Source organism: Suricata suricatta, chromosome 4, assembly GCF_006229205.1.
Source record: "Suricata suricatta isolate VVHF042 chromosome 4, meerkat_22Aug2017_6uvM2_HiC, whole genome shotgun sequence".
Lineage (NCBI taxonomy): Eukaryota > Metazoa > Chordata > Mammalia > Carnivora > Herpestidae > Suricata > Suricata suricatta.
The window spans coordinates 143,505,310-143,528,535 of record NC_043703.1 but is presented as its reverse complement, the minus strand read 5'-3'; the positions used below and the strand labels follow the sequence as shown (position 1 = coordinate 143,528,535).

Genomic DNA, 23,226 nt, shown 5'->3' with positions numbered 1-23,226 from the left:
CAGTACTAGGCTAACAACATATTACAGACTGCTGGAAGGAATATTGCCTTGGCTTTATATTTAGTAAATGTGCTGTTTCCCATTACTCTGTCCCCGGAAAACAGGGTTCAACCCACGATTTTAATTCAATCAAAAACTATTGAACCCTTGTCTTGGGCCATCCACTGTATCAGAGACATGAATAAGATATGGCCCCTCCTTGATGGAACTTAAAACGAGAAAACCATCAATATATCTTACTGTTCCAGAAATTAAAGTTGTCTCTGAGAAGGGCCAGATCGAGGAACAAGCGCTCTAAGAGGTTGCGTCTGGCGCCTGTTGTGGCCTTGGTGCTGTGGAGGGGTTTGGGCCACTGCTGCTCTTGGTCGTGTATTTGATTGTACCTACCCCAGATCCCACCTTGTCTCCTACTCCTGGACAAAGAGTCAACCCACTGTTCCCCCAGATGGCATCATTATTCCTTCAATCTGTTGATACCTTCTGCTGTTTCTATGGAAGAGAAAGTGTCTGGACCCTCAGTTCAAATCACACTAGTCATTGTCATTTCTGGAGCACTCACTGTGAGATAATCACAGCGCTAGATGGTTTATGTGTATTATCTCATGTAATCCTTACAGTCCTGCCAGATACAGATCATGATTGCCATTCTACAAACGGGAAGGGAGAGGGCAGAGAGGTTTAGTAACCTGCTGAGATCTCACAGGTGATAAATGCAGAATTATTTAAACGAGTCCCAAATGTTCTGACTCTGAACCCTCTCTGCTCTGCCTGCCTTGCTTTATTTTTCACAGTGATAGAATGCTAGTTTTTTCTTGATTTGTTTCAAAACATATTTTTAAAGTTTATTTATTTTGAGACTGAGAGAGAGAGCGAGCACGGGGAAGGGGCAGAGAAAGGGCGGGAAAGAGAATCCCAAGCAGGTTCAGCCCGTTCAGCCCTGAGCCCTACACAAGGTTTGAGCTCACAGACTGTGAGATCCTGATCTGAGCTGAAACCACGAGCTCACTCACGCTTCCCACACTGAGCCACCCAAGCGCCCCCTTGATCCTTACAGTGATGTGATGTTGCCCTGTTTCCCTGGGGTTCGGGAGTCCATTGTGCAGGGAGTGCAGGAACACAGACTCGACATAGACGTGTTATGTCCAAGAGCCTCAGGTGCAAACAAGGATGGAGAGCATCTTATTTGCCTTTTCCAGTTAAAAAGATGGCCATCTACACCAGATCGCAGTGGGGTGCTTGACTTGTCTGATGGTATTTGAGATGAAAGGAGGCTGCTTCACACATATAGAATTCAGAAGAACCCAGACTCAGGGGCTTAGAGTCTTCACCCACCACCCATCATCTAACATTTTGTAAATGCAAGGTGGTTGTGTGTGCTCGATTTGGTTGGGCCTCAGGCTGGACCAGAACCACCACCTGCCGCCAGGGCCACTTCCTGCTGCATCGGGGAGATTGTTCTTTCAGGGTCTCACCCACCCAGGCAGTGCCCGGGCATGACCTCCTCCTCTCGTGACATGGGCCCCGCAGGGATAGCCCTCCTTCCAAATGCAGGGATGTGACTTGAGATGGTTCCCGGTTTTCTTTCTTTTTTTTCAAAGTTTGTTTATTTTTGAGGGAGAGACCGAGCATGACTGGGGAAGGGACAGAGAGAGAGGGAGACACAGAATCTAAAACAGGCTCCAGACTCCGGGCTGTCAGCACAAAGCCTGACACAGGGCTCAAACTCATGAACCATGAGATCATGACCTGAGCCGAAGTTGGACACTTAACCAGCTAAGCCACCCCGGTGCCCCTCTGGTGTTCTTTTTCAAAGAAAGAAGTTTTGAGAGATCAGCCTGTCAATATACTTGTGAAGGAAACAAGCCTCTTAAATGTCCTGACCTTCTTCCAGCTTGGTTGAGCTATAATAGAATATTTAAAGTTGCATATACATTTGACCCTTGAGCAACGTGGGGTCAGTGGTGCTGACCACCGTGTGGTCAAAAATCCATGTAGAACTTTTGACTCCTCCAGAACTTAATGATGAATAACCTGCTGGTAGCCAGAAGCCTTACCATAATATAAATAGTCAATTACCATATTTAGTATGTTTTAGGTATTATACACTGTGTTTTTACAATAAATTAAGCTAGAAAAAGAAAATGTTACTAAGAAAATCATAAGGAAGAGAAAGTACCTTTGCAATACTGTACTGTATTTATTGAAAAAATCTGCATATAAGTGAATTCACACAGTTCAAATCCATGTTGTTCAGGGATCAGCTATATTTAAAGAATACAACTTGATGTTTAGATATACATACGCACTGCGAAATCACAGGCTAGCTAATTAATCACATATGCGTCACCTCACAGTTACCACTTTTTTATTTGTGTGTGTGTGTGTGTGTGTGTGTGTGTGTGTGTGTGTGAGATAACACAAGATGGACCTTCTTAGCAGGTTTTGAGTATATACTTTTGTTAACTGTAATCACTATGCTGTACATTAGATCTCCAGAACTTCTTTATCTCACATAACTGACGCTTTGGGCTCTTTGACCAGCATCTCCCCATCTCCTACCCCCACCACCCCAGTCCCTGGCATCGGCCATTCTACTTCTTGCCTCTATGAGCTTGCCTATTTTAGATTCTTCATATAAGTAAGATCATGCAGTATTTATCTTTCTGTATCTGGCTTATTTCAGGTAGCCTAGTGTCTTCTGGACTTATTTGTTTTGTCATAAGTGGCAGGATTTCCTTCTTTTTGAAGGCTGAATAATATTCATACATATATATATATATGTATATATATATATACTAAATTTTCTCGATCCATTCACCTATTGACAGATATTTAGATGGTCTCTCTGTCTTGGCCATTGTGAATAATGCTACAGTGAACACAGGGGTACAGACAACTCTTCAAGGTGCTGCTTTCATTTCCTTTGCATATATTCGCAGAAGTGGGATTGCTGGATCCTATGGTTCTGTTTTTAATTTTTTAGTCTGATAAGGTCCCACTTGTCTGTTTTTTCTTTAAAATCTTTTTTTTAATGTTTTTGTATTTATTTTTGAACAACAGAGAGAGACAGTGCGAGTAGGGGAGGGTCAGAAAGAGAAGGAGACACAGAACCCGAAGCAGGCTCTAGGCTCTGAGCTGTCAGCACACAGCCTGACGCAGGGCTTGAACCCACGAACTGTGAGATCATGACCTGAGCCAAAGCCGGACGCTTAACTGACTGAGCCACCCAGGTGTCCCTGTTTTTTCTTTAGTTACATGTGCTTTTTGTGTCATATCTAACAGTATCATTGCCCAGACCAGTGTCAAGAAGATTTTTCCTTATGTTTTCTTGTAGCAGTTTTACATTGTTCTGGTCATACATTCAGGTCTTTAATCCACTTTAAGTTGATTTTTGTGTATGATTCAGTAAAGGTCCAATTTCATTCTTCTGCATGTGGATGTCCAGTTTTCCCAGCAGCATTTATAAAAGAGACTGGCCTTTCCCCATTGTATGTTGTTGGTAACCTTGTCAAGGATCAGTTGACTGTAAGTGGGTGGATTTATTTCTGGGCTCTCTGTTCTATTCTGTTGGTCCATGTGTCGGTTTTTATGTCAGTACCATACTGTTTTGATTTCTATAACTTTATTATATATTTTGAAATCAGGCCATAATGATGCCTCTAGCTTTGTTCTTATGGCTCAAGATTGCTTTGACTTCAGGGTCATTGGGAGTTGCATATAAATTTTAGAATTTAAAAAGATTTCTGTATAGAGGGGTGCCTGGGTGGCTCAGTTGGTTAAGTGGCCGACTTGAGCTCAGATCATAATCTCACAGTCTGTGAGTTGGAGTCCCATATTGGGCTCTGTGCTGGCAGCTCAGAACCTGGAACCTGCTTCCGATTCTATATCTCCCTCTCTCTCTGCTGCTCCCCTACTTGCTCTCTGTCTTTCTCTCTCTTAAAACTGTAAACATTAAAAATTTTCAAAAATATTTTTAAAATTTCTGTAAAGAATGCCATTGGGATTTTGATAGGCATTGCATTGAATTTCTAGATCACTTTGGGTGGTGTGGTAAATGTCCATGCCCTTTACAGCAAGAGTTCCATTAACATATTGAAACTGAAGCAACCCTATGATACTGAAAAGGATTTTAGATAAATACAAAAAGCATGTGTCACCCCAAATCTCTCCTTTCTGGGGCCATTGGTTAAAAGGAAAACAGCCAGCCACGTAGGTTAGCTAAAAAATGTATTACTGGAAGACTCTGCTTGTCACTTGGAAAATGGCAAGTTTAAAATGGGTTTTCAAGTTTCACAAATGAGTGCTCAGGCTTGGTAATTACCCATAGCTTATGACATTTATGTTAATCAGTAACATTTAATAATTTTAGATGATCGCTCATCTTGTTCTAGGAACATGGTAGATGTTAGAGGTGATTCCTAGTGTTAAGGACATTAACTTCCAGTAGGCATGTGTGCAGAGAGAGTGCAGAAACTGTAGATTCAAATATACTTTAAGAGGGGAAGAAAAGTCAGAACTGGGAGAATTCTTTTGGGAAAACATGTAGAGGTTTGGAGATTCTACTTTGAAGGAAGGGTGTAGTGTGATACACGGGAGACCAATAGCTTCTTTCTAATAGTCCGGTTTAGCATTCACAAAAGCAGTGATGGAGGTCTATGACCAAACTGTGCTCAGAGCTGTCAGTCAAAAAGGTTAATAGAAATCAGACATTTGTCCCTGATCAAATTGTACAAGCTCCATGAAATACCAAATTTTTTGCTTTGGTCTAGAATTGTGCCAGGTTGGCTTCATTATGTGGATATCTCCTAGGAAAATGGCCGTTAAGCCAAAAATTTTTTTAAACTTGTAGCGTTGGGGAGGAGAGTGGAATAGAAGGTGAACCCCACATAATAAAGAGGCAGCCCATTGCTTAGCCAAAGGCTCAGAGATCAGGGAGAGCCATCTGGGCTCAACTCAAGGATTCCGGCCTCAGTGTAAGTCAGAACAGTCAAGTGAAAGTGTGGCTTGATAGAAGTTTACTTTGAGTCCAGAGGACGGTTAGGGGTGTTATAAAAAGCTGAGACTTGGACAGAGGTTTATTCAGTTTGGTTCGGATTCAGTGGCCACCACAAAGAGTAAACAAATAGGTACTGAGCCTCTCAGACTTGGGAGTCCAAAATGGCACTTCATGGTGCCTGCCGTCAAGTTGCTCGCTGCCTAGCACTGAACTGAAGTCTGTGAGACTAAGAAAGCCCACAGTGGGCTAGAGACTGCCAGGCTCTATGGAACACTGAAGAAGGTTCTGAGCAAGCTTGGAGAAGTCTTCACAGAGATGCATGAAGCGGGACTCGCCTGGCCGAGGCAGCCCGTGGAGTAATGAGAGCTTCGGAGGCGGGAGACCAGGAAGGCCCGCAGCACACATGCCCATTCTGAGCGGGGAGAGCAATGGCCGCCAGCACAGGAAGTCATCTTCACGGCGGCTGTTCTCAGCACGGTCTTGCACGGTCTTCTGGAATGCTGCAAGCCTTCTTTTACTCTCTGGCTGGTCAAGATAAAAGATAGCTGATACAACACCCCAGTTCAGGAGACAGTTTTTACCAGATTCCCTGGGTTGAAAATCTGCTTCACCCAGCTTTCAGTGGCAGAATCAGACTCTGTGAACTGAGGCTCCAAACCATGAATGGTGTGTGATTTCTCCTTTTTTACTCACTTTGTCCACTTGGGCCCCATGTAATGCAGCACAGTGTAGTGTGTGGTTCTAGCCCTGACCCTACATCCATCCCCCCCACCAGAACCTTGAAAAGGTCTACCGCCTCCATACCTCCCTGCCTTTCTTCTCTCCCAGCCCTCTCTCCGTTATTCAGTTGGAATTGTGTATTTTGTTGTTGTTGATGATTTGATGATTTATTTATTTTGAGAGAGAGAGAGAGAGAGTGGGAAAGGGGCAGAGAGAGAGAGAGAGAGAGAGAGAGGGAAAATCCCAAGCAGGTACCTTGCTATCAGCATAGAGCCCAACCCCAGGCTCAATCCCACATACCCTGAGATCATGACCTGAGCCGGAATCAAGAGTTGGACACTTAACCGACTGAGTCCCCCTGATGCCCCTGAACTGTTATATTTGAAAAACAGCTTCCTTGGAAGGTCTGAGGCACTGCTAGTCTTGTTTCACAGCCGCACAGATAGTGGAAGGAACCCACGTCACAGCCAGAAAACCTGGCTTGGGTTTCCACACTCACCACATACTGGCCCTCAGACTGTTCCGCCTCTGTGAAATGGGTGCTTGTCCCGCACGTCACAGGGATTTTGTGAGGGTTAAGTCACACGGAAGCAAGTTAGAAACCGTCATTGCTGTAAAAATGTAAGGTGTTGTTTATCCCTGTGTTTGCCACTCGCATGCCCCACCCTGGATTGTATACCCACCCACGTCACGCCGGGACTGTTTCGGTGGCTGGCTGGTCTGTCTCTCGCCCCGGCACCCTGCCGCCGAGTTATCCTCTTGAAGTACGGATTCCATTTTGTTTCTTCTCTGCTCAGATGCACCTGTTAGTGTCTCCAGTAGAAAGGCTCCCCTTGTCCATCAGACTTTCTCTCCCCGCAGCCTTGGCCTCTTTGTTGTCCCTTTTTGTGGTCTCTCCTTGACTTCCATGTCTTTCTTAAACCATTTCTTTTCTTTTTTAAATATTTTTCTAATTTTATGCTTGTTTATTTTGAGAGAGAAATAGGAAGCAGGGAAGGGGCAGAGAGAGAGGAAAACAGAATCCCAAGCAGGCTCCATGCTGTCAGCACAGAGCCCGATGTAGGGCTCGAGCTCACACACTGTGAGATCATGACCTGCGCCAAAATCAAGAGTCGGACACTCAACTGACTGAGTCACCCAGGTGCCCCATCTTGCACCATTTCTTAAAAACTGTCCCTGGTTTTCTCTCGACACTGATCACCCCCATCTTGGATCCAAATAATATAATTCTGAAACTTTAACATATATTTTCTGGGGTGATTCTTTAATTGTCACGTGTATTTGCTTGATTATTCTAGATAGTTTGCTTGCCAAGTTCCAACACTGCATCTAAGTGATGTTTTACGTTGTGATGTCATTGTGCCCAGCGCCCCTCATGGTATCAGGCACGTGGTAGAGCTCAGCAGCCATGTGTTGGGGCTGAGGGGGCAGAGGCGGGTGGGGACCTGGAAGTCAGAGCGCACTTGTAGCCTGTGAGACACTTTCACTTCCAGGGTTACTTTTCATCATCACTACCCTGGAAGACAGTGGTTACTCACACCATCTCACATGAGAGAAGAGAGAGAGGTTAGGTAACGTCAGTTTCGTGGAGTGAGAGGAAGACGACAGGACACCATGTCCTAGAGGGGAGCCAGGGCGTGGCAGAGCCCGCAGGTGCTGTGGAGCTGAAGGAGAGCTCCTGCTGGTCGTGGTCACGTCTCAGCCAGGCCGGGACCGAGGCCGACTTAGTGAAGACCTGGCAAAAGTAACCAGGCCAGACAAGCCGCTGTAGGCCCTCTGCAGGGCTGACTGCTCCCCGGGAGGAAGAGCGGGGTCAGGGTCACTCCGGCTGGCCCCCTGAACTGCAGTCGGGAGGAATTTAGGTGACTCAGCCTCTGCCCTGGTCGGGGCCGGGCAGTGGGCTTAGCCGGCCATTTCCTGGGGAATTTTCAAACGGACCAGCGATTTCATCTTTCTCTTCTAAAGCACCTCCGTTCCCTGGGAGCTGTTATTTATGGAACCATGGGACTGAGGCCACATGGTCTCTGATTTCTTACAGGAGAAGCTGAAATACCTCTGAGAACTTTCTAGGCCTAGAGGTTTCAGTAATTCCATTGCTGCCCAATACTGATGAGAATCCCTTCCAGTCTTCTCTGGCTTCAGCCGGCGTGTAGGTAAACAGCACTTTGACATTTCAGTATTGCTGCCTACTTTATGAAGGCGTGAGCTGCACGCAGGTGGCCGGCTCCTGCCTCTGGTTGAAGTCATTGCACGCGGTGCCAAACTGGGACAGGCCTGGGGTGGGGCTGGGGAGAACAGCGAGCCCAAGGCCAGCAGGCAGGCCTGAGGGTGGGACCGCCACCCAGCAGGTGGATGGAGGCCGAAGCCAGGGCGTGGGGAGGGAGATGAGCTGCTGCGACGGTCAAAATTAATGTTGAATCCATATGCATTTATTAGCATGGCCAGTTCTTTTGTCAGGAAAGTCATAAATTCGCAGTTCAGGATTTTAAGGTAAATAAGATCACGGATACTTCTCTCTCAACAGTCAACAAGCGCCCCTCACTAGAGAGAAGAGTGCAGAGTCTGATTAATCTTTAACTTGAAATATTAAAGCTTTTGTTTTTATAAGCTGTTAGACATGGCTTCGAAAGAATTCCTTCCCCCTCCCACCTCCACCTCAAACCCCTGCCCATGTGAAAGGTTAAGAGCAAACCATATTTTCTTTAAAACATTTGATGAAACCCTCCTTCCTTCCCTAAGTCTACCAAATTTTGATCTTGAAAAAAAGGAAAGAAAGAAAGAAAGACAGAAAATGGGGCTAATATGACAGTAAGATGTGTCCCTTCACAAGTAAATATTACAATTTAGCTGGGTAACTTGTGGAAGCTTGTCAGGTCGAAGTGACTCACTTGCATAGATGAAGTTATTTTTAGAGATGTAATTTGTACTGTTTGGAAAAGAATAAAGAGATGGTAAAAGGCTAGATCGCTCATTATAGTTTACAGAGCTCATGAACCCAGCATCCATGCAAAGGATGACTCAGCAATGGGTCGGTTGGTACTTTCTCTCAGAATTTTACAGATGTGAGTCACCCACGTTAGACTGCAGACACAGCATTGAGGTACCTGTGACTCAGCTCCCATTTAGAAAGAGCACTAGAATTCAATTCTGATACACTTTTATAGTTAAGTACTGAGGAAATCACATACCAGAGCAAAACACATCTTTGTACCACACAGCCATCAGATGTTTTTACCAAGGACTGATGTCTCTTCGTCTCTGGCCTTTGAAAGAAGGTGTTTGTGGTCTCCGCCGGCTGATATGCCCATTCAGTCTGTTGCTGTACATTGCTGTGCACCTTCTAGATGTTTGGGTCCCTGACTCTGGCTCACGACTGTCCTCAGTAGAAATCTCAGCCTCCCCCTTTCTGCACTATCATGTCTGGCATTCCAGCCCGCTTTCTTTAACCGTGTGTGTGTGTGTGTGTGTGTGTGTGTGTGTGTGTGTGTGTGAGAGAGAGAGAAATCTTTAGCATTCCACATTAAAAATCTGGTTTTTGTTAACTGGCAGAACTTTCACAGGCTTGTTCCCATCCACACTGTGCCTGCGTCAGGGATTAGAAGAAACAAAATCACATTTTCTTGAAGTATGTTCTTAGGGTTTTTTTTTTAAATACCATACACGCATGTGTGTACACACATTGATAAAAGTTATCTCTGTATGTAGACACACGTGTTGAAGCAAATGCTTTGTTCTCTCTACAGGGCTGCCTTGTTCTCGGTGCAGGGCTTTGCTGGCCAGGCGCCCCTGCAGGTGCACCCCCCGCACCAGGCACACCCCCAGTTGCCGGCACTCACTGATTATGCAGCCCGATTGGAGTTAAGCCCTCAGACCATGACCTGTCCTTTCAAATAGACAGCAAGTACAGTTTGCGGCTTGTAGACATATCAATAGATTACTCATAACCAACAAAGAGTCATATTATTTTTATCAAAGAAACATGAACACATTTACAAAAGCAAATACTCCAGAAAGACCTATAATGAAAAGCAAAAGTACTCTGCCCCATGCCTGCTCAGTAACCATCACTTTTAACTCCTTGGGTCAACTGGCCTTTCCCTCTGTAGCTGTCTTCGTTCCTCACCTGCTGTGTATGTGGCATGATTACTGAGAACGTCAGAGTATGCAGAGGTTAAAAAGTTTGTTCTGTTGTCAAAGAGAATGGCCTTGTGTACACTCTAGTCAAGTCAGCAAACGTTTGAGTATCTACTACGGGCCAACTCCTGTGTTAGGCCTCATCGTCACATAAACGGGTAGGCGCACTCAAGAGTTTGCAGTCAGGTCAGAGAAAGGCAGGCATGCACATACGTGAATATGACGACTGTGCAGAAACAGTGTCAGACAGATGTAGGATACCCTTCCGAAGGGTTTTACAGAGATGTTCTGGAGCTGGGTCTGTAAGTGCTAGTAGAAATTTGCCACAGGGAAAATGAGGAAGAGAGATCCCAGACGGAGAAGACAGGGAATAATAAGAAAGTCGCATTTGTAGGGTGCATGAGTCAAGGGAGTAGTGGGAGATGAAGTGGGAAAGAATGTGCCTGGTTAAGAAGGGCTTAGTGGGGGCGCCTGGGTGACTCAGTTGGTTAAGCGTCTAACTTCAGCGCAAGTCATGATCTCATGTTCGTGGGCTCGAGGCCCGCATCAGGCTCTGTGCTGACAGCTCAGAGCCTGGAGCCTGCTTCCGATTCTGTGTCTCCCTCTCTCTCTGTTCCTCCCCGCTTATGCTCTCTCTCTGTCTCAAAAATAAATAAAAACATTAAAAAAAATTTAAAAAAAAAAAGAAGGGCTTTGTGTATGACGAGTTCAAAGCGCATCCTATCACTGTCGGAGAGCCTTGGAAGGCTATTAAACATGTGCCATCATCTCGGTGATGTTACAGGTCTGATGGCGGAGGGGAGGATGAATTCAAGTGGGAGAAAGCCCGGGGAGGGCGAAACCATTTGGGATAACCAGACGGGACCGTGAGGTACTGCAGCGGGGAGGCAGGAGGGAGAGGAAGGCCAGATCCTGGAATGACTTCAGAGGAATCAGCAGGCCTCAGTGAACATGCAGATTTAGGGAGGGAGGGAGGAGGAATTGGAATTCCTGGCTAGGCTAGCTGAGGCTAAGTGGTGAACAGAAACTTAAGAAGAGGACCCGAATATAAGGGAAAAGACAGTGAGTTTGAGTATGTTGAGTTTGAGGTGTTTATGGGATAAGCAGGTGGACATACTCAATAAGTAGCCCAGAATGTGAGGCTGAAATTCAGAAGAGCCATCCGGGCGGAGCAGGCGTGTGGGCCGCTGCAGGCCACGTCTGTAATGAGAGCGGACCGGTGGAGGCCAACGAGCAGCAGGGAGGGAGAGTGAGAAGGGGGTGAGAGGGGCCTCGCGAAGGCAGGGCGGCAGGTGAGCCAAGGACGGGAAGCATTTGCTTTGGGAATTCGTGCCCTGGTGTGCAGTGTTCAGGTGGTAAAGGAAGCATCCGCACAGTAGTGGAGGCGGAAGCCGGAGTCAGTGGGTTAGGGGATTCATCGGCAGTGAAGACGTTGAGCCAGTCCTCTTAACAGGGTTTGGAAAACTCTAGAGAAGAGCAAATGGGAAGTAGGTGGCCGGGGTGGTGGTCAAGGGGGTGTTTTGTGGGATAAGGGATTCTTCAGCATAATGAGGTGGAACCAGTGGAGGAGGTTGAAATTTAGAGAGAAGAGAGAGTATGGAGCGTGGGACACAGTCAAGGAATAAGCTTTGCGCAAGAAGGAACTCGCCTCCTCTGAGACGGGAGGGAAGGGTGCAGACAGAGATTGCCAAATAAGAGGTGTGGGAAGGGAGGAAGGGCCAGAAATGGAGATATTTACCCCTGAGTGTCCATCGTCTCTAAGTAGCTGGAAGCAGGCTTGTCCCCGGAGTGGAGGTGTCAGGGGAGGGATTCGCGTTTTTGAAGAGACGGAAGTTGTCGCATCGCCGTGAGAGCCCGCGAAGGCAAACCAAGAGGTCTTTCATTCCTCTCTTTATCGCTAGCGCCTGACAGTACCTGGCATCTAATCACACAACTGTCTCTGAATCAATGAATTTTCAAATTGGGTCCGAGACAAGGGTTTCAGAAGTTATAATTTTGTGACTAGAGCACGAACAGATGATGAGAAGGTGCAGGGTGCGGCCCCGGGGCAGTGGGTGCCGGGCGGCTTGCCCCTCCCTGTACATGATGAGGTTACACTGGGTTCCGGAGATCAGCACGGAGAGTCTAGGAGCAGGAGTAGATGTTCTCCAAGAGCGTTCGTGTGTAACCGGGACACTGAGTGGGTGACAGCAAAGGAGATCCACAGAGGTCATGGAGCTTCGAATGGGGATGCTTTCCTCAGAGGTGAGGTTTGAGTATGTATGCAGGTCCGGGAAAACAAGTGGCTTCTACTCAGGCTGTGGCCACAAGAGAAAGCCAGGTGTCACTTGAGATAGGAGGTGGCAGGAAGTCTGAGAGGAAGTGAGAAGGTGACTCCTGGAGCAGAAGCAGAGGGTGTGGTACAGACTGTCCAAAGAGGTGACAGAGGGCATTCGGCAGAGTCATGAGGACAGGTGTTTTGTTAACAGAAGATGAGCCTCACAGAAAGGGACAGGTCAGCTAGGGAGGAGAAAAGAGGTATGTGAGGTCTGCACAGGGCCAGCTCCAGCCCCATGGAATGGCGTGGTGGACAGCTCATTACCATTCGGGACAGCCCCTCAGGGAGCCATGGTTAGCCTGGTGGCCAGATTGCCCAGTGGGTGGGTAGCACAAGCAAAAGTTTACCACGAGACCTGCTCCAGATCCTCAAAGTGTAGGCTGCGGGCTGTTGCTTTTGACCTGACTGTAAAGAGACACAGAGAAATTGAGAGGAAACATTTACAAACTTGTATAGTAGCTTGACATCGCTGTGACATCCCAACACATCATTGTTTTTTCAGTTGCTCAGTTTTATTTTATCAGTGACACACTGGAAATGAAAACAAAACAAAACGGGTCATTCACCTCAGCAAACTTAGGAAGCACAGGCATGCTCTACAGCCTTCCTACCTCAGCCTGAGCCCTGATGCAGAAACACCCACTCCTCAGATTAGGCCCCGTGGCCTGTCACCCTGCTCTGGTCCCACAGGTCCCAGTGACCAGCACAGCCTATTTAACCACAGTATTTTTTGGCCATAGAGTCCGGCCTCCCGTGAGCAAAATATATAGATAAGAGTAACACACTGAGCTGGAGTCACTCATCCTCCTGCCCGAGTGGCCCCTCGGAGCCACTGTGGGGTTTGCATCTTGCTTTCTCTGCCACAGCCAGGTGAACGGGCAGCTTGGAAGGCAAAATCGAATTGTCCCTGGACCTGAGGTTTAGTCCCCCAGAAACCTCAGGACAGTTCAGCAGGGATGCATGTCAGCAAAGCAAGGCCACCAATCTCAAGATCTATTTTTATTATCTGCCACAGAAAGGTGGTGCATTATGAGACAAAAAGAAAACAAAGCCTGAGTAGCAGACAGTCTAGAGTCTCTTCATCTGAGCCCCAGGCCATGTAATGCAGCCTGCTCCTTCAGACTTATCACACTGGGTCATGAGTACTTGGTTTGCTGACCTTTCCCAGTGATGCACTTTTTAGGGCAGAGGGCATTTCTCCTTCATCTCAAAATCCCCTTCCCTTAGCACAAGAGCTAGTCAGGGCACCTCAGAGGCTTGATAAATAATATTCAGCTCACATATTCTTTCCTTATTTGACTAATACTAATGCATTTTGTCCTATTCTCATACCAAATTGTAACTGATTTCTTAAATCGTGAAAACACCATAGGCAGCACTATGCTAAAAGATGCCTAACTCTCACTGGCCAGGACCAGTCTGAGGGTCAGAAATGCTCATGGTCACTGCCTCTGAGGTTCAGACAGGCAGTCCTCTCTCCTCTTTTGGTACAAGTCTTAAATAGGTCTGCTGCTTAAACCAAATCCACACATACACAAAGGTGCAAACTTCGCAGGCTGTGTGTGCGCGCATGCGTGTGTGCACACACGACCGTGAGACATGACAACCGCTTGCTACAGCGTTCCTGTAGACCTGGGACTCCCACACCTCTCCTCCGAAGCTGTGTTGGCGCCTGCTCACGCACTCCTTCACAGATTTCCATCATCGTTTTCCATGAGCTAAGGTTGGTTGAGTGATAACTTAGTAAGTTGAACATTTAAAGAATCAAACCTGTTTTTCCGTGGAGCCAATTAATAATATGCCTCAAGTGAACCATTTGGCTTCTAGAAGCAGAGTTTTCCATGACACAGAGTATTGGTCAGGGGTCATGAATAAGAGGGGAGCAGCTAAAAATAGCTGTTTTATTGTCAGGGCAGCAGGCAGGCTAAATGAGAAGGGGTTAACCGTTGAGCCCATGTCGGGCTCTGCTGAGGCGTGTCCAGGTTTGAGGTACTTTACTTTAAAGCTCTGTGGAACTTCCCTCTCTTTTTCATTCCTACCTGATTCTTTTCATCTGTCCTTAAATGCTGTGTATATGGACTTCAGCTTTCATGTTCAAGTCTCAGTGTTTTAACCAGAGGCTGATGGCTGGACCACCCCTTCTTTAGCGGGAAAAGCTAGCTAGGCCTCATCTGAGCTGCCTCCAGTAGCATTCAAAAATTCCGTGTTTATCCAGGAGACCTTGGTTAGTCCCCATGGGCTAGAACAAGGGTTGGGATTAGGGTAATTAAGCTGGCGTCACTGTAGGGCGGGCAGAAAAGCAATTCCTGGAGGCAGAGAAAGCATATTGAATTACTTCAGGTGTGAATGATTAGTATTTGCAGCAGACCCAAAATGGTGGGCATGGGAGGCTTAATACAAAGTGTATTCAGCTGTGGAAAGTAGGGTGCTGTTTTTTAATATCTCTGTCCCCACTTGTGTTTATCCACGGTGGGAGTAGGCGTGGCCCCCAGCCATCCGCAGGCCCCTGCTGATAGCACAGTCCTCTATGGGATACGCTGTCAGCAGCGAGGCTGCTGCTGATGGAACAGAATAGAGTCTCGGATGACAGGTTATTGGCCGAATGTTAGACCCACCCTGGATGTGAGTGAATGGGGAGCTTGCAGGGGCTTGCGGTATGATTCTTCCCCAGCGGATCGCGGAACATCCTAATGGCATCAGGACCACTGGGGTTCAAAATCTGAAGGCCTGAATTTGAGGTCCAGCTCTGTCCTATAACTGTAATTCTGAACTTCCCTGACAGCTTTCTGTTTCTGCGTGGCCACGTTCTGACCTATAAGTGGAGTTATTTGCCCGGCTTGAAAGGTACATGTGAGACGGTTTATGTGAAAACATATTTAAGCCATAAAACTTCTGTTACGACATTCAGCAGGCGTCTGGAATCATCAGACCGAAGTGCAGGTGAGCAGCCAGGAAAGGCTATGGAGATTTTGAAGTCATCAGAGGATATGGATAGAGGAGACTTCCTGGAACTTTCTTAAGGAGGAAAACTGAGGGCCACGCCTTCAGGGTTCACAAGCCGCTCCACTGAACTTTGGGAATGAGGGGCTGTGAAATAGAGAAAAGGCAGTAAACATTTTAAAAGGAAAGGAAGTAGCAGATCAATACAGTGTTATGGAAACTGTGGGAGCAGAAGAGAAATGAGTAACAATGTCAAATGCCATTAAAACCCCATAGATATGAACATAAAATACTTTCCCAGTCAAAAGGAAGAAAACAAGGAAATTGAAACATCAAATATAAAGATCCGTGAAAGTCTGAGGTCAAGGTACCCTTGAGCAAAACTTCTAAGTCTGAAAGACAAACTCCTCCTCTTCCTCCTCCAGGTCTGTAGTGACTGTGTGCCAGTCTCTCTTCCTTTCTTGCCCACTTTCTTGGTCACTGGCCAGAGAACTTGCTTGCCCATGGCAGCCCCTGGCTGAGATGGCAGATGAGCCAAAATGCCCCTGAGGAGAAACTCCTTCCAGAATGTCAGAAACAAGCCGTAAATATAATTTGTAGCCCTTGCAGTGGAAGGGACACGGACTCCTTACCCAGATGGGCTGCTGGGAGCAGCCCACCTTCATGACTGCAAGAAAGTTCTCGGGCTTGCCCCAGGGACTGGCTTGTTCCCTAGGGACAAAGGGCACAAGAGACTCCTGTGGCACAAAGTACCTGGCACACTGTGGGCATTCAGTGTTGATTTCCTTCCTGTTTCTTAGCATTCTTAGCATAAATGTATAGATTTAGGGGTGCCCGGGTGGCTCAGTCGATTAAGCATCTCACTTCGGCTGAGGTCATGATCTCACGTTCGTGGGTTCAAGCACCATCTCGGGCTCTGTGCTGACAGCTCAGAGCCGGGAGCCTGCTTCGGATTCTGTGCCTCCCTAGCTCTCTGCCCCTCTCCCACTTGTGCTTTGTCTCTCTCTCTCAATAATAAATATTAAAATAAAATTAAATATATACATTTACTAGAATGTGACACAAAACAGAAAACCACCACAAAAGCAAAAAACTGCCTACACCTAACTGTTGTCTGTAGCAAGAGAGTTTTCTGAGTTGGGATAACGAAGAACCCAAGTCTGACCTACTGTAAAAGCCCCTGTGTCCCACGGCTGTGTCCCACGGCTTCTCCCGGGCTGTGAGTGGCACACACAGTACAGCGTGGCTCGCTGGGTGTGGGGTCCGTCCTCAGTGCGGCCGCCCCAGCAGTTCACCCCTCTGCACCCCCAGCCGCTCGCTTACCACCTGCGGAGATGATTCCCAAGACCCCTGTCTGTACTGTTGTTTAACGAGTGTGTCCTCTATTTGACAAGACATGGAGATTTCAGAGTAAATATCTTACCTCTCTGCAGCTCAGCTCTGCCCTGTGTGCACACCTGTCAAAACGTTGCCGAGAGGCAGGCAGTTGGCTAAAGAAGGGTCACAAAGTCTGTGTATTTTACTCACAAAGAGCCTGGCCTCTTACCCCTTCCAGTGAGCTGGCACGTGCTCGTTCCCAAGTCCCTATCAGCCTAACTGCCCGTAGACAGTCCGTTGCATATAGATGTACCGACCAAATAGACGAGCTGGGAGGTAGGGGTGGCAGGAACCAAGAAATGCAGACAGCAGATACTGGACAGTTAGTGTAGGGGCTGGCGTTCCCGCCCCTGATGTCATGAAGAAAGTTCTGGAGCTTCCAAGAATAAACCCTCAGTTTGAGCGTGAATATGCTTCTCTCAGGTAACACTGCTCCAGTACCTTTGCTTGAAAATTACCTTATTCCAGGGGATCCTGGGTGGCTCAGTTGGTTGAGCATCTGACTTCGGCTCAAGTTCTGATCTCACGGTTTGTGGGTTCGAGCCCCACATCGGGCTCTGTGCTGACAGCTCAGAGCCTGGAGCCTGCTTCAGATCCTGTGTCTCCCTCTCTCTCTGCCCCTCCCCTCTCACGCTTTGTCAGTGTCTCTCAAAAATAAATAAACATTAAAGAAAAGTATCTTATTTCCTTATACTTGAATGTACAGGCCAACCAGCTCACGTGAGGTCTTTCCTCCACATCATCACCTCTGTTCACACAGTTACTCTCTTTGAGTCCATTAGATAGGAGAATGTAACCTCTTAAAAACATCATTTTAGGTGGCGGCACTCATACCTTCTTCTCAGATGAAATTCCTAACGAGAGCTGCTATCAAGGAAGAACTTATTTCCATCCCCCTCCTGTCTCCCCCACCGATTCTCACAGAAGAAATAAGGACCTAGAGGCGGGCCCCAAAACGATAACCACCAAACAGAAACATGGAGATTCACAGACCAGATAGTGATCTCTAAAACTATGAAGACTGATTATATTTCTGGTCTTTTTTTTCCCCCAAAGAGCAAAACCACTCATGAATAAATAGCTTAGCAAAAAAAAAGAAAGAAAGAAAGGCCTTTAACTTACAGGAAGCACCTCTGAGAATAAGGAGTATCACAATATCCAAGCACAGAAGAAAACCGTCCGGCCAAGTTTTCTCAGGCTTCCTCCCTCTTCAGCTGTTCTCTGCTCCGTGGTCGGCTTTTGCTGCAAAACCCCCATTTGACCTCAGAGTCTCCAGATTTTTTTTATTTGAAGGAAGGAGATTGTAGCATTCAAAGTGAAGAGTTCCTAAGGACTCCCAAGTTTGCCTCAAATAGAAATAGGGGCAGAACTAAATTGGAAGCTTACCTCAAGGAAGTTGGCTGCTTTTAATCTATGGGTCGTATTTTCTCAGCTGAAAGTCCAGTTGGAAAAAGAAATTATATAGACGCAGGCTTGTTTTTGTTTTTTTTTTTTTAATTGCTTCTGAGGAAAATGTGAGTAATCACAAGTCTCATTTATGGATGTCTTCTATGTGGCAAGCATTCTGTATATATTCATTATATCATGTAAACCACTCAAAAGCCTTGCAAGGTAGGTATTATCCCATTTTAAAGATTAGGAAACCTAGGCTCAGAGAGTTCAGTAAATTGCCTGAGGTCACCCACGAGGTAACTGGAAAAGTAGAAATCAAGCCCAGATCTGTCAAACTCCGAAGATCATATACTTTCCAGTGTATCATCCTGTTCTTGGTTCCTTTTAGGCTCCAACCTTTTTTTTTTTTTTTGGTTTATCACACACTTCCTAGGTACCAGCTACTGTATTGCATGCCTTATTTCCAACCCAGAGGTTAGAGTTTTTCTTGTTTGGTGGGTAAGGACAGAGGCTCAGAGGGACCAGTTAATATGCCAAAATTGGGCAGCTACTAAGTGGAGCCTAGTTCGCCACATACAGAACAGGTGCCTTCTTCGCCTGAATGTTCAACTTCACCCAGACAGGCTGTTTCCTGTTCATTTCACCAGACAGAACTGACCCTAAAGCAACCAAAGAATGCAGTGGCTTACGTTCGAACATTTCCAGGGGAAATGACCCACCAAATCTAGTGGGTCAGACATTTTCCTATAATGTTAACATCCTGGCACAATATAAATCTGCAGTGGAAAATGCTTGGAAAGTGCAATACGCAGATGAAAACAGGCTACCGGAGGTTTCTGTAAAGCAGAATGGCATGGTGACCTGAGCTCCTGCCCCGTCTTACGAGGAAGCGACATAGTCACTTGTGAGGGGCGTGGTTTCCAAGCACTGTCAGATACCTGACTTAAACTCTTCCCATCTCAGTCTTAAATCCAGTCCCAAATCTCAGGCCCTGCTGTAAGGATTGTCCATTTAGGGAGTCAGGGTTGTTTGAGAGAAAATGGAGGAATCGCATAAATGGCCAACAGCCCGTTACCATCAGGCTTTTCCCTCAGAGCCTCCTATGACTATAAGGGATGCACAAGTAAGCCTTAAGAGGGGTTTTGTAAAGAGGAATTAATCCCCACACTGAGGAGTGCATGACCACTCTCTTCTAATAGTAAATAAAATGTATTATTGATTTGTGTATTATACCTTCCATTCTCGAGGATTTATGCTATGCTGAGGGTATTTATTATTTTTTAAATATTTATTTTTGAGAAAGAGAGAGAGTGTGTAAGCAGGGGAGGGCAGAGAAAGAAGGGAGAGACAGAATTTGAAGCAGGCTCCAGGCTCCAAGCTGTCAGCATGGGACTTGACATGGGGCTTGAACTCATGAACAGTGAGATCAAACTTGGATGCCTAGCCGACTAAGCCACCCAGGCGCCCCTATGCTGGGGGTATTTAAATCATAGGAAGACTTGTGACCCATTGGAATGGGTGGTATGGGATATTTCCCCTAGGAGTGTTCAAGCCTAACACTGATCATGGAAAAGTGTCCACGCTTCTTTGCTTTGTGTTCACAACTCTCCACAGTTTGCCATCTTGATCCAGAGCCCGTCTGCATCAGCGTGCTGTCCTCCAGGTCTGTCTTCCTTTACCCTGCCCACCCCTCACTCCCTCACTCTTCTCTGTTCTGACTGCTCAATAATGTTCCCTCTGCCCGGCATCCCCTCTCTTCCCCCCTCCCAGCCAGAATCCCTGTGCTGCACCCACCTGTCAGAAGCCCCCTTGTCTTTCAACGCCCTCCCCATCTAATAAGCCTTCTGGAATAGAGAGTCTCTTTCCACCACATACCCCATGGTGGTTACTACCTCTCCTCTAGCCCCCATCACGGTTTCCCTTCCTGGGAACGGTGCGAGTCAAGTGCATGCTGCCACTGTCAAAGGAGGACTCAGCTTTGGTCCCCGTGGCCTCCAGAGCCGGCTCATAGTAAATGCTCCAGAAATGCCGGTCACGTTGGATACTTGTTGCTGTTTTCTCTAGAGTATAAAGCTCATAACTAGATCCTTCAATAAAATGAGATTAGGGGCGCGTGGGTGGCTTAGTGAGTTGAGCATCTGACGCTTGATTTTGGTTCAGGTCACGATCTCACGGTTGATGGATTTGAGCCCTGGGTTGGGCTCCATGCTCACAGCGCCTTGCCTGCTTGGGATTCTCCCTGTGTCTCTGCCCCTCTCCCATATTCTCTCTCACTTTCTCTCTCTCAAAATAAACTTAAAATAATAATAAAATCAGATGAGATTAGTTTGAGACTCTTTTCCCAGAAGGCTACTGTGTATCCTCTGCTGTGGCGTGGTCACATTCCGATTTTTCCAGACTGGAATTTAAACTGACCAGTGTCAGTCCCTCTACTGTAACTATTTTAAATGTATCTTTTTTCTTCTGATCATCTACATTTGGTACATTGTCTGTGAGTTTTTAAAATTAAAAAACTTACAGGGGGGGCGCCTGGGTGGCTCAGTCGGTTAAGCCTCCGACTTCGGCTCAGGTCAGATCTCACGTTCGTGGGTTCGAGCCCCACGTCAGGCTCTGTGCTGACAGCTCAGAGCCTGGAGCCTGCTTCTTGTTCTGTATCTCCTCTCTCTGCACCTCCCCCTCTCATGCTCTGTCTCTCTCTGTATCAAAAATAAAATAAAAACGTTAAAAAAAAACCTTACAGGGGCGCCTGGGTGGCTCAGTCAGTTAAGCATCCAACTTCGGCTCAGTCATGCTCACAGTTTAGGAGTTCAAGCCTCGAGTCAGGAGTCTGTGTCTCCCTCTCTCTCTGTGTCTGCCCCTCCCTCGCTTGCTCTCTCTCTCAAAATAAATATTAAAAAGTTTTTAAATTTCTTTAAAAATTAATTTTAAAATTAAAGTTCTTTAAAATTAAAATTAAAACATCTTTAAAGACTTCACTTAGTTTTTAAGTGCCAGCACCTTTGCATTTGAATACACTTTAACTTATTTAAGGATTCTTTTCATCATATTCTTCCCTACATTAGTCAGGTTTCTTTTTTAATCCTCCCAAGCCAGGAGTTTATTTATTGTGACTAAGTTCTTCTAAAGATAGAAGTTAAAACAGGGGCGCCTGGGTGGCTCAGTTACCGTTCTTGAGTTTGAGCCCCACAGCAGGCTCCCTGCTATCAACGCAAAGCCTGCTTCAGATACTCTGCTCTCCCCCCCCCCGCCCCTCCCCTCTTTTCTCTCTCTCAAAATCAAATAAACATTTTTTAAAAATGAAGAAAAAGAAGTTAAAGCAGTATTAAATGCTACTGTTGGTGTTCTCTGTTGCTTGATTTCTTTCTGCATCTCATAAAAACATGTTTCCTCTTTTATACGTCTAGTGCAATCAACATTTCCCCACTTTTATGATCTATGCCAGTCACTGGTTATAGATCAACTAACTATTGTGTCCAGCCCAGCGTTACACACGTGGAGGATGTGAAATAACAAGTACACTGAATTATTCGCAGTCTAGCTACAGCTGGATTATATGGCCATGGAGGATGGAGAAATCACTAAGGGACAGAGCTTCCTGCAAGATGGTGGGATTTAGATGGTGTCACAGAAGCAAGAGCTAGTTGGGGGATTGAACAAGGAGCCAGGCCTGAGGAAATGCTTTTTTTTTTTTTTTTTTTAATGTTTATTTTTGAGAGAGAGAAAGAGACAGAGCGCAAGCAGGAAAGGGCCAAGACAGAGGGAGACACAGAATCCAAAGCAGGCTCCAGGCTCTAAGCTGTCAGCACAGGGCTGGACACGGGGCTCGAACTTAAGAATTGTGAGATCATGACCTGAGCCAAAGTCGGATGCTTAAGTCACCCAAGCGCCCCAAGGAAATGCTTTTCTGAATTGAATATAAATGCTGTAGGGTATTCCATACAATAATGTGTTGATCTAATCTCATGTTGGTGGACACTTCAGATGTTTCCAATTTTTGTCATCACAAAGAATGCTGTAGTAAACGTTCTCCTATGTGCCTTCTTACGCACATGTGATAGTATTTTAGGAGTAGAATTGCTGAGTTTTGAGGTATGTACATCCTCACTTTTATTATACAAGAGGTTATAGAAATTTATATTCTCATCAGTGAATGAGAATACCCCCTCCTTGACAACACTTGAGCATTGCTGGGTTTTAAAATTTTCGTCCATCTAACGGACATGAGCTAGGATCTCCTTGAGGTTTTATTTTGCAGCTCCCTCACATGCCCCTTTCCTTTAGTTCAATAAGCACCTATGAAGAGTCTCTCCTGGGTCACGAACTATTCCAAATAGTAGGAACGCTGAGCTAACTAATCCCTGGCCCTCCCCCGTAGGAGCTCACAGTCTGCGCGATTCCTTCCTGGGGAGACCTATCAGAATCATTTAAGGTGCATTTTCGAAAATGAGAGGTAGCTGCTCATGTAGCTGCACACTGTTCATGCGGTGGTGACGCTGATGCTTACCATCCTCAGCATCGGCATGAAGAGTGACACTGACGCTTACTTCCAGTGCCGAAGCTCTGATCTCGTGGGAGGAGAAGGCTGCTCTCCTCCGTCCGGGCTCGTCTGTGTGGGCAGGTGAGAGAGCCCAGCTCTTCCCCGGCCAGTGCTATGACATCCCTTTCATCTTGAGGTTCTTCTTACAGTTTTATGTGTCTGTCTCACTGGGTGTTGGAATGACTCATTTGTATCTGTAAAGTACCTCAAGAGCAAATGCTGAATAGAATATAAGCGGAGACCAGATTTCCTGTAACTCCAGCGATCTGGGACCACTGTAAACCTGGATGGAAACAGACACACAGGAACCAGAGGAGGAGGAGGAGTTGCTCCCTGAGCAGTGCTGGAGGAAGGGGCCCTGGGGCTCCACATCCCAGCACCTCCCGTTCGTGCCGCCCCTGCCCCGCGTTCTAGTCTCAGGACCGACAGCCAGCTGGACCCGATTTTTCAGAGGCTGACACACGTGGGATGAAGTAGAAAAAAGAGAAGAGGGAAGAAAAAGAGAGGGCCTTAAGAGTTGGCCTTGATGAGAAGAGGCAAAGGAGGAAAAAGGAGACAGTGGAGACAGTTTGTCATCAGGGGACGGTGTGTCCTCGCCCAATAGTCCTGGGGGCCTCAGTGGGCCGCTCCAAGAGCACATCGCCTCTAACCAGCGGATGGTTTAGGAGGGTGGCCCTTATGCAGGAGGCATTGGGAAAGGGCAGGCGGAGTCTTCCGTAACACTGGAGACCCTCATATGTACTGGTTTTTTCATGTGTTTTCTGTCATCAAGCAAAGGCTAAACTATTTTCAGTATGCCATATACTGAGATGT

General features: G+C 46.5%; 1 protein-coding gene across 8 annotated transcripts in view; it reads left to right on the top strand.

Annotated features, from left to right (window-relative positions):
• Positions 1-23,226, top strand: part of BABAM2 (BRISC and BRCA1 A complex member 2) — a 396,153-nt gene that overhangs the window by 334,108 nt on the left and 38,819 nt on the right. The window contains exon 12 of one of the 8 annotated variants that reach the window (XM_029938036.1): positions 22,252-22,326. The exons of the other annotated variants lie outside the window; for them this stretch is intronic. Coding sequence (XP_029793896.1) covers positions 22,252-22,304 — 53 coding nt within the window. The 3' untranslated portion in view covers positions 22,305-22,326. Of the gene's footprint in view, positions 1-22,251; positions 22,327-23,226 lie in introns of those variants that run through there. 8 annotated transcript variants of the gene reach the window in all.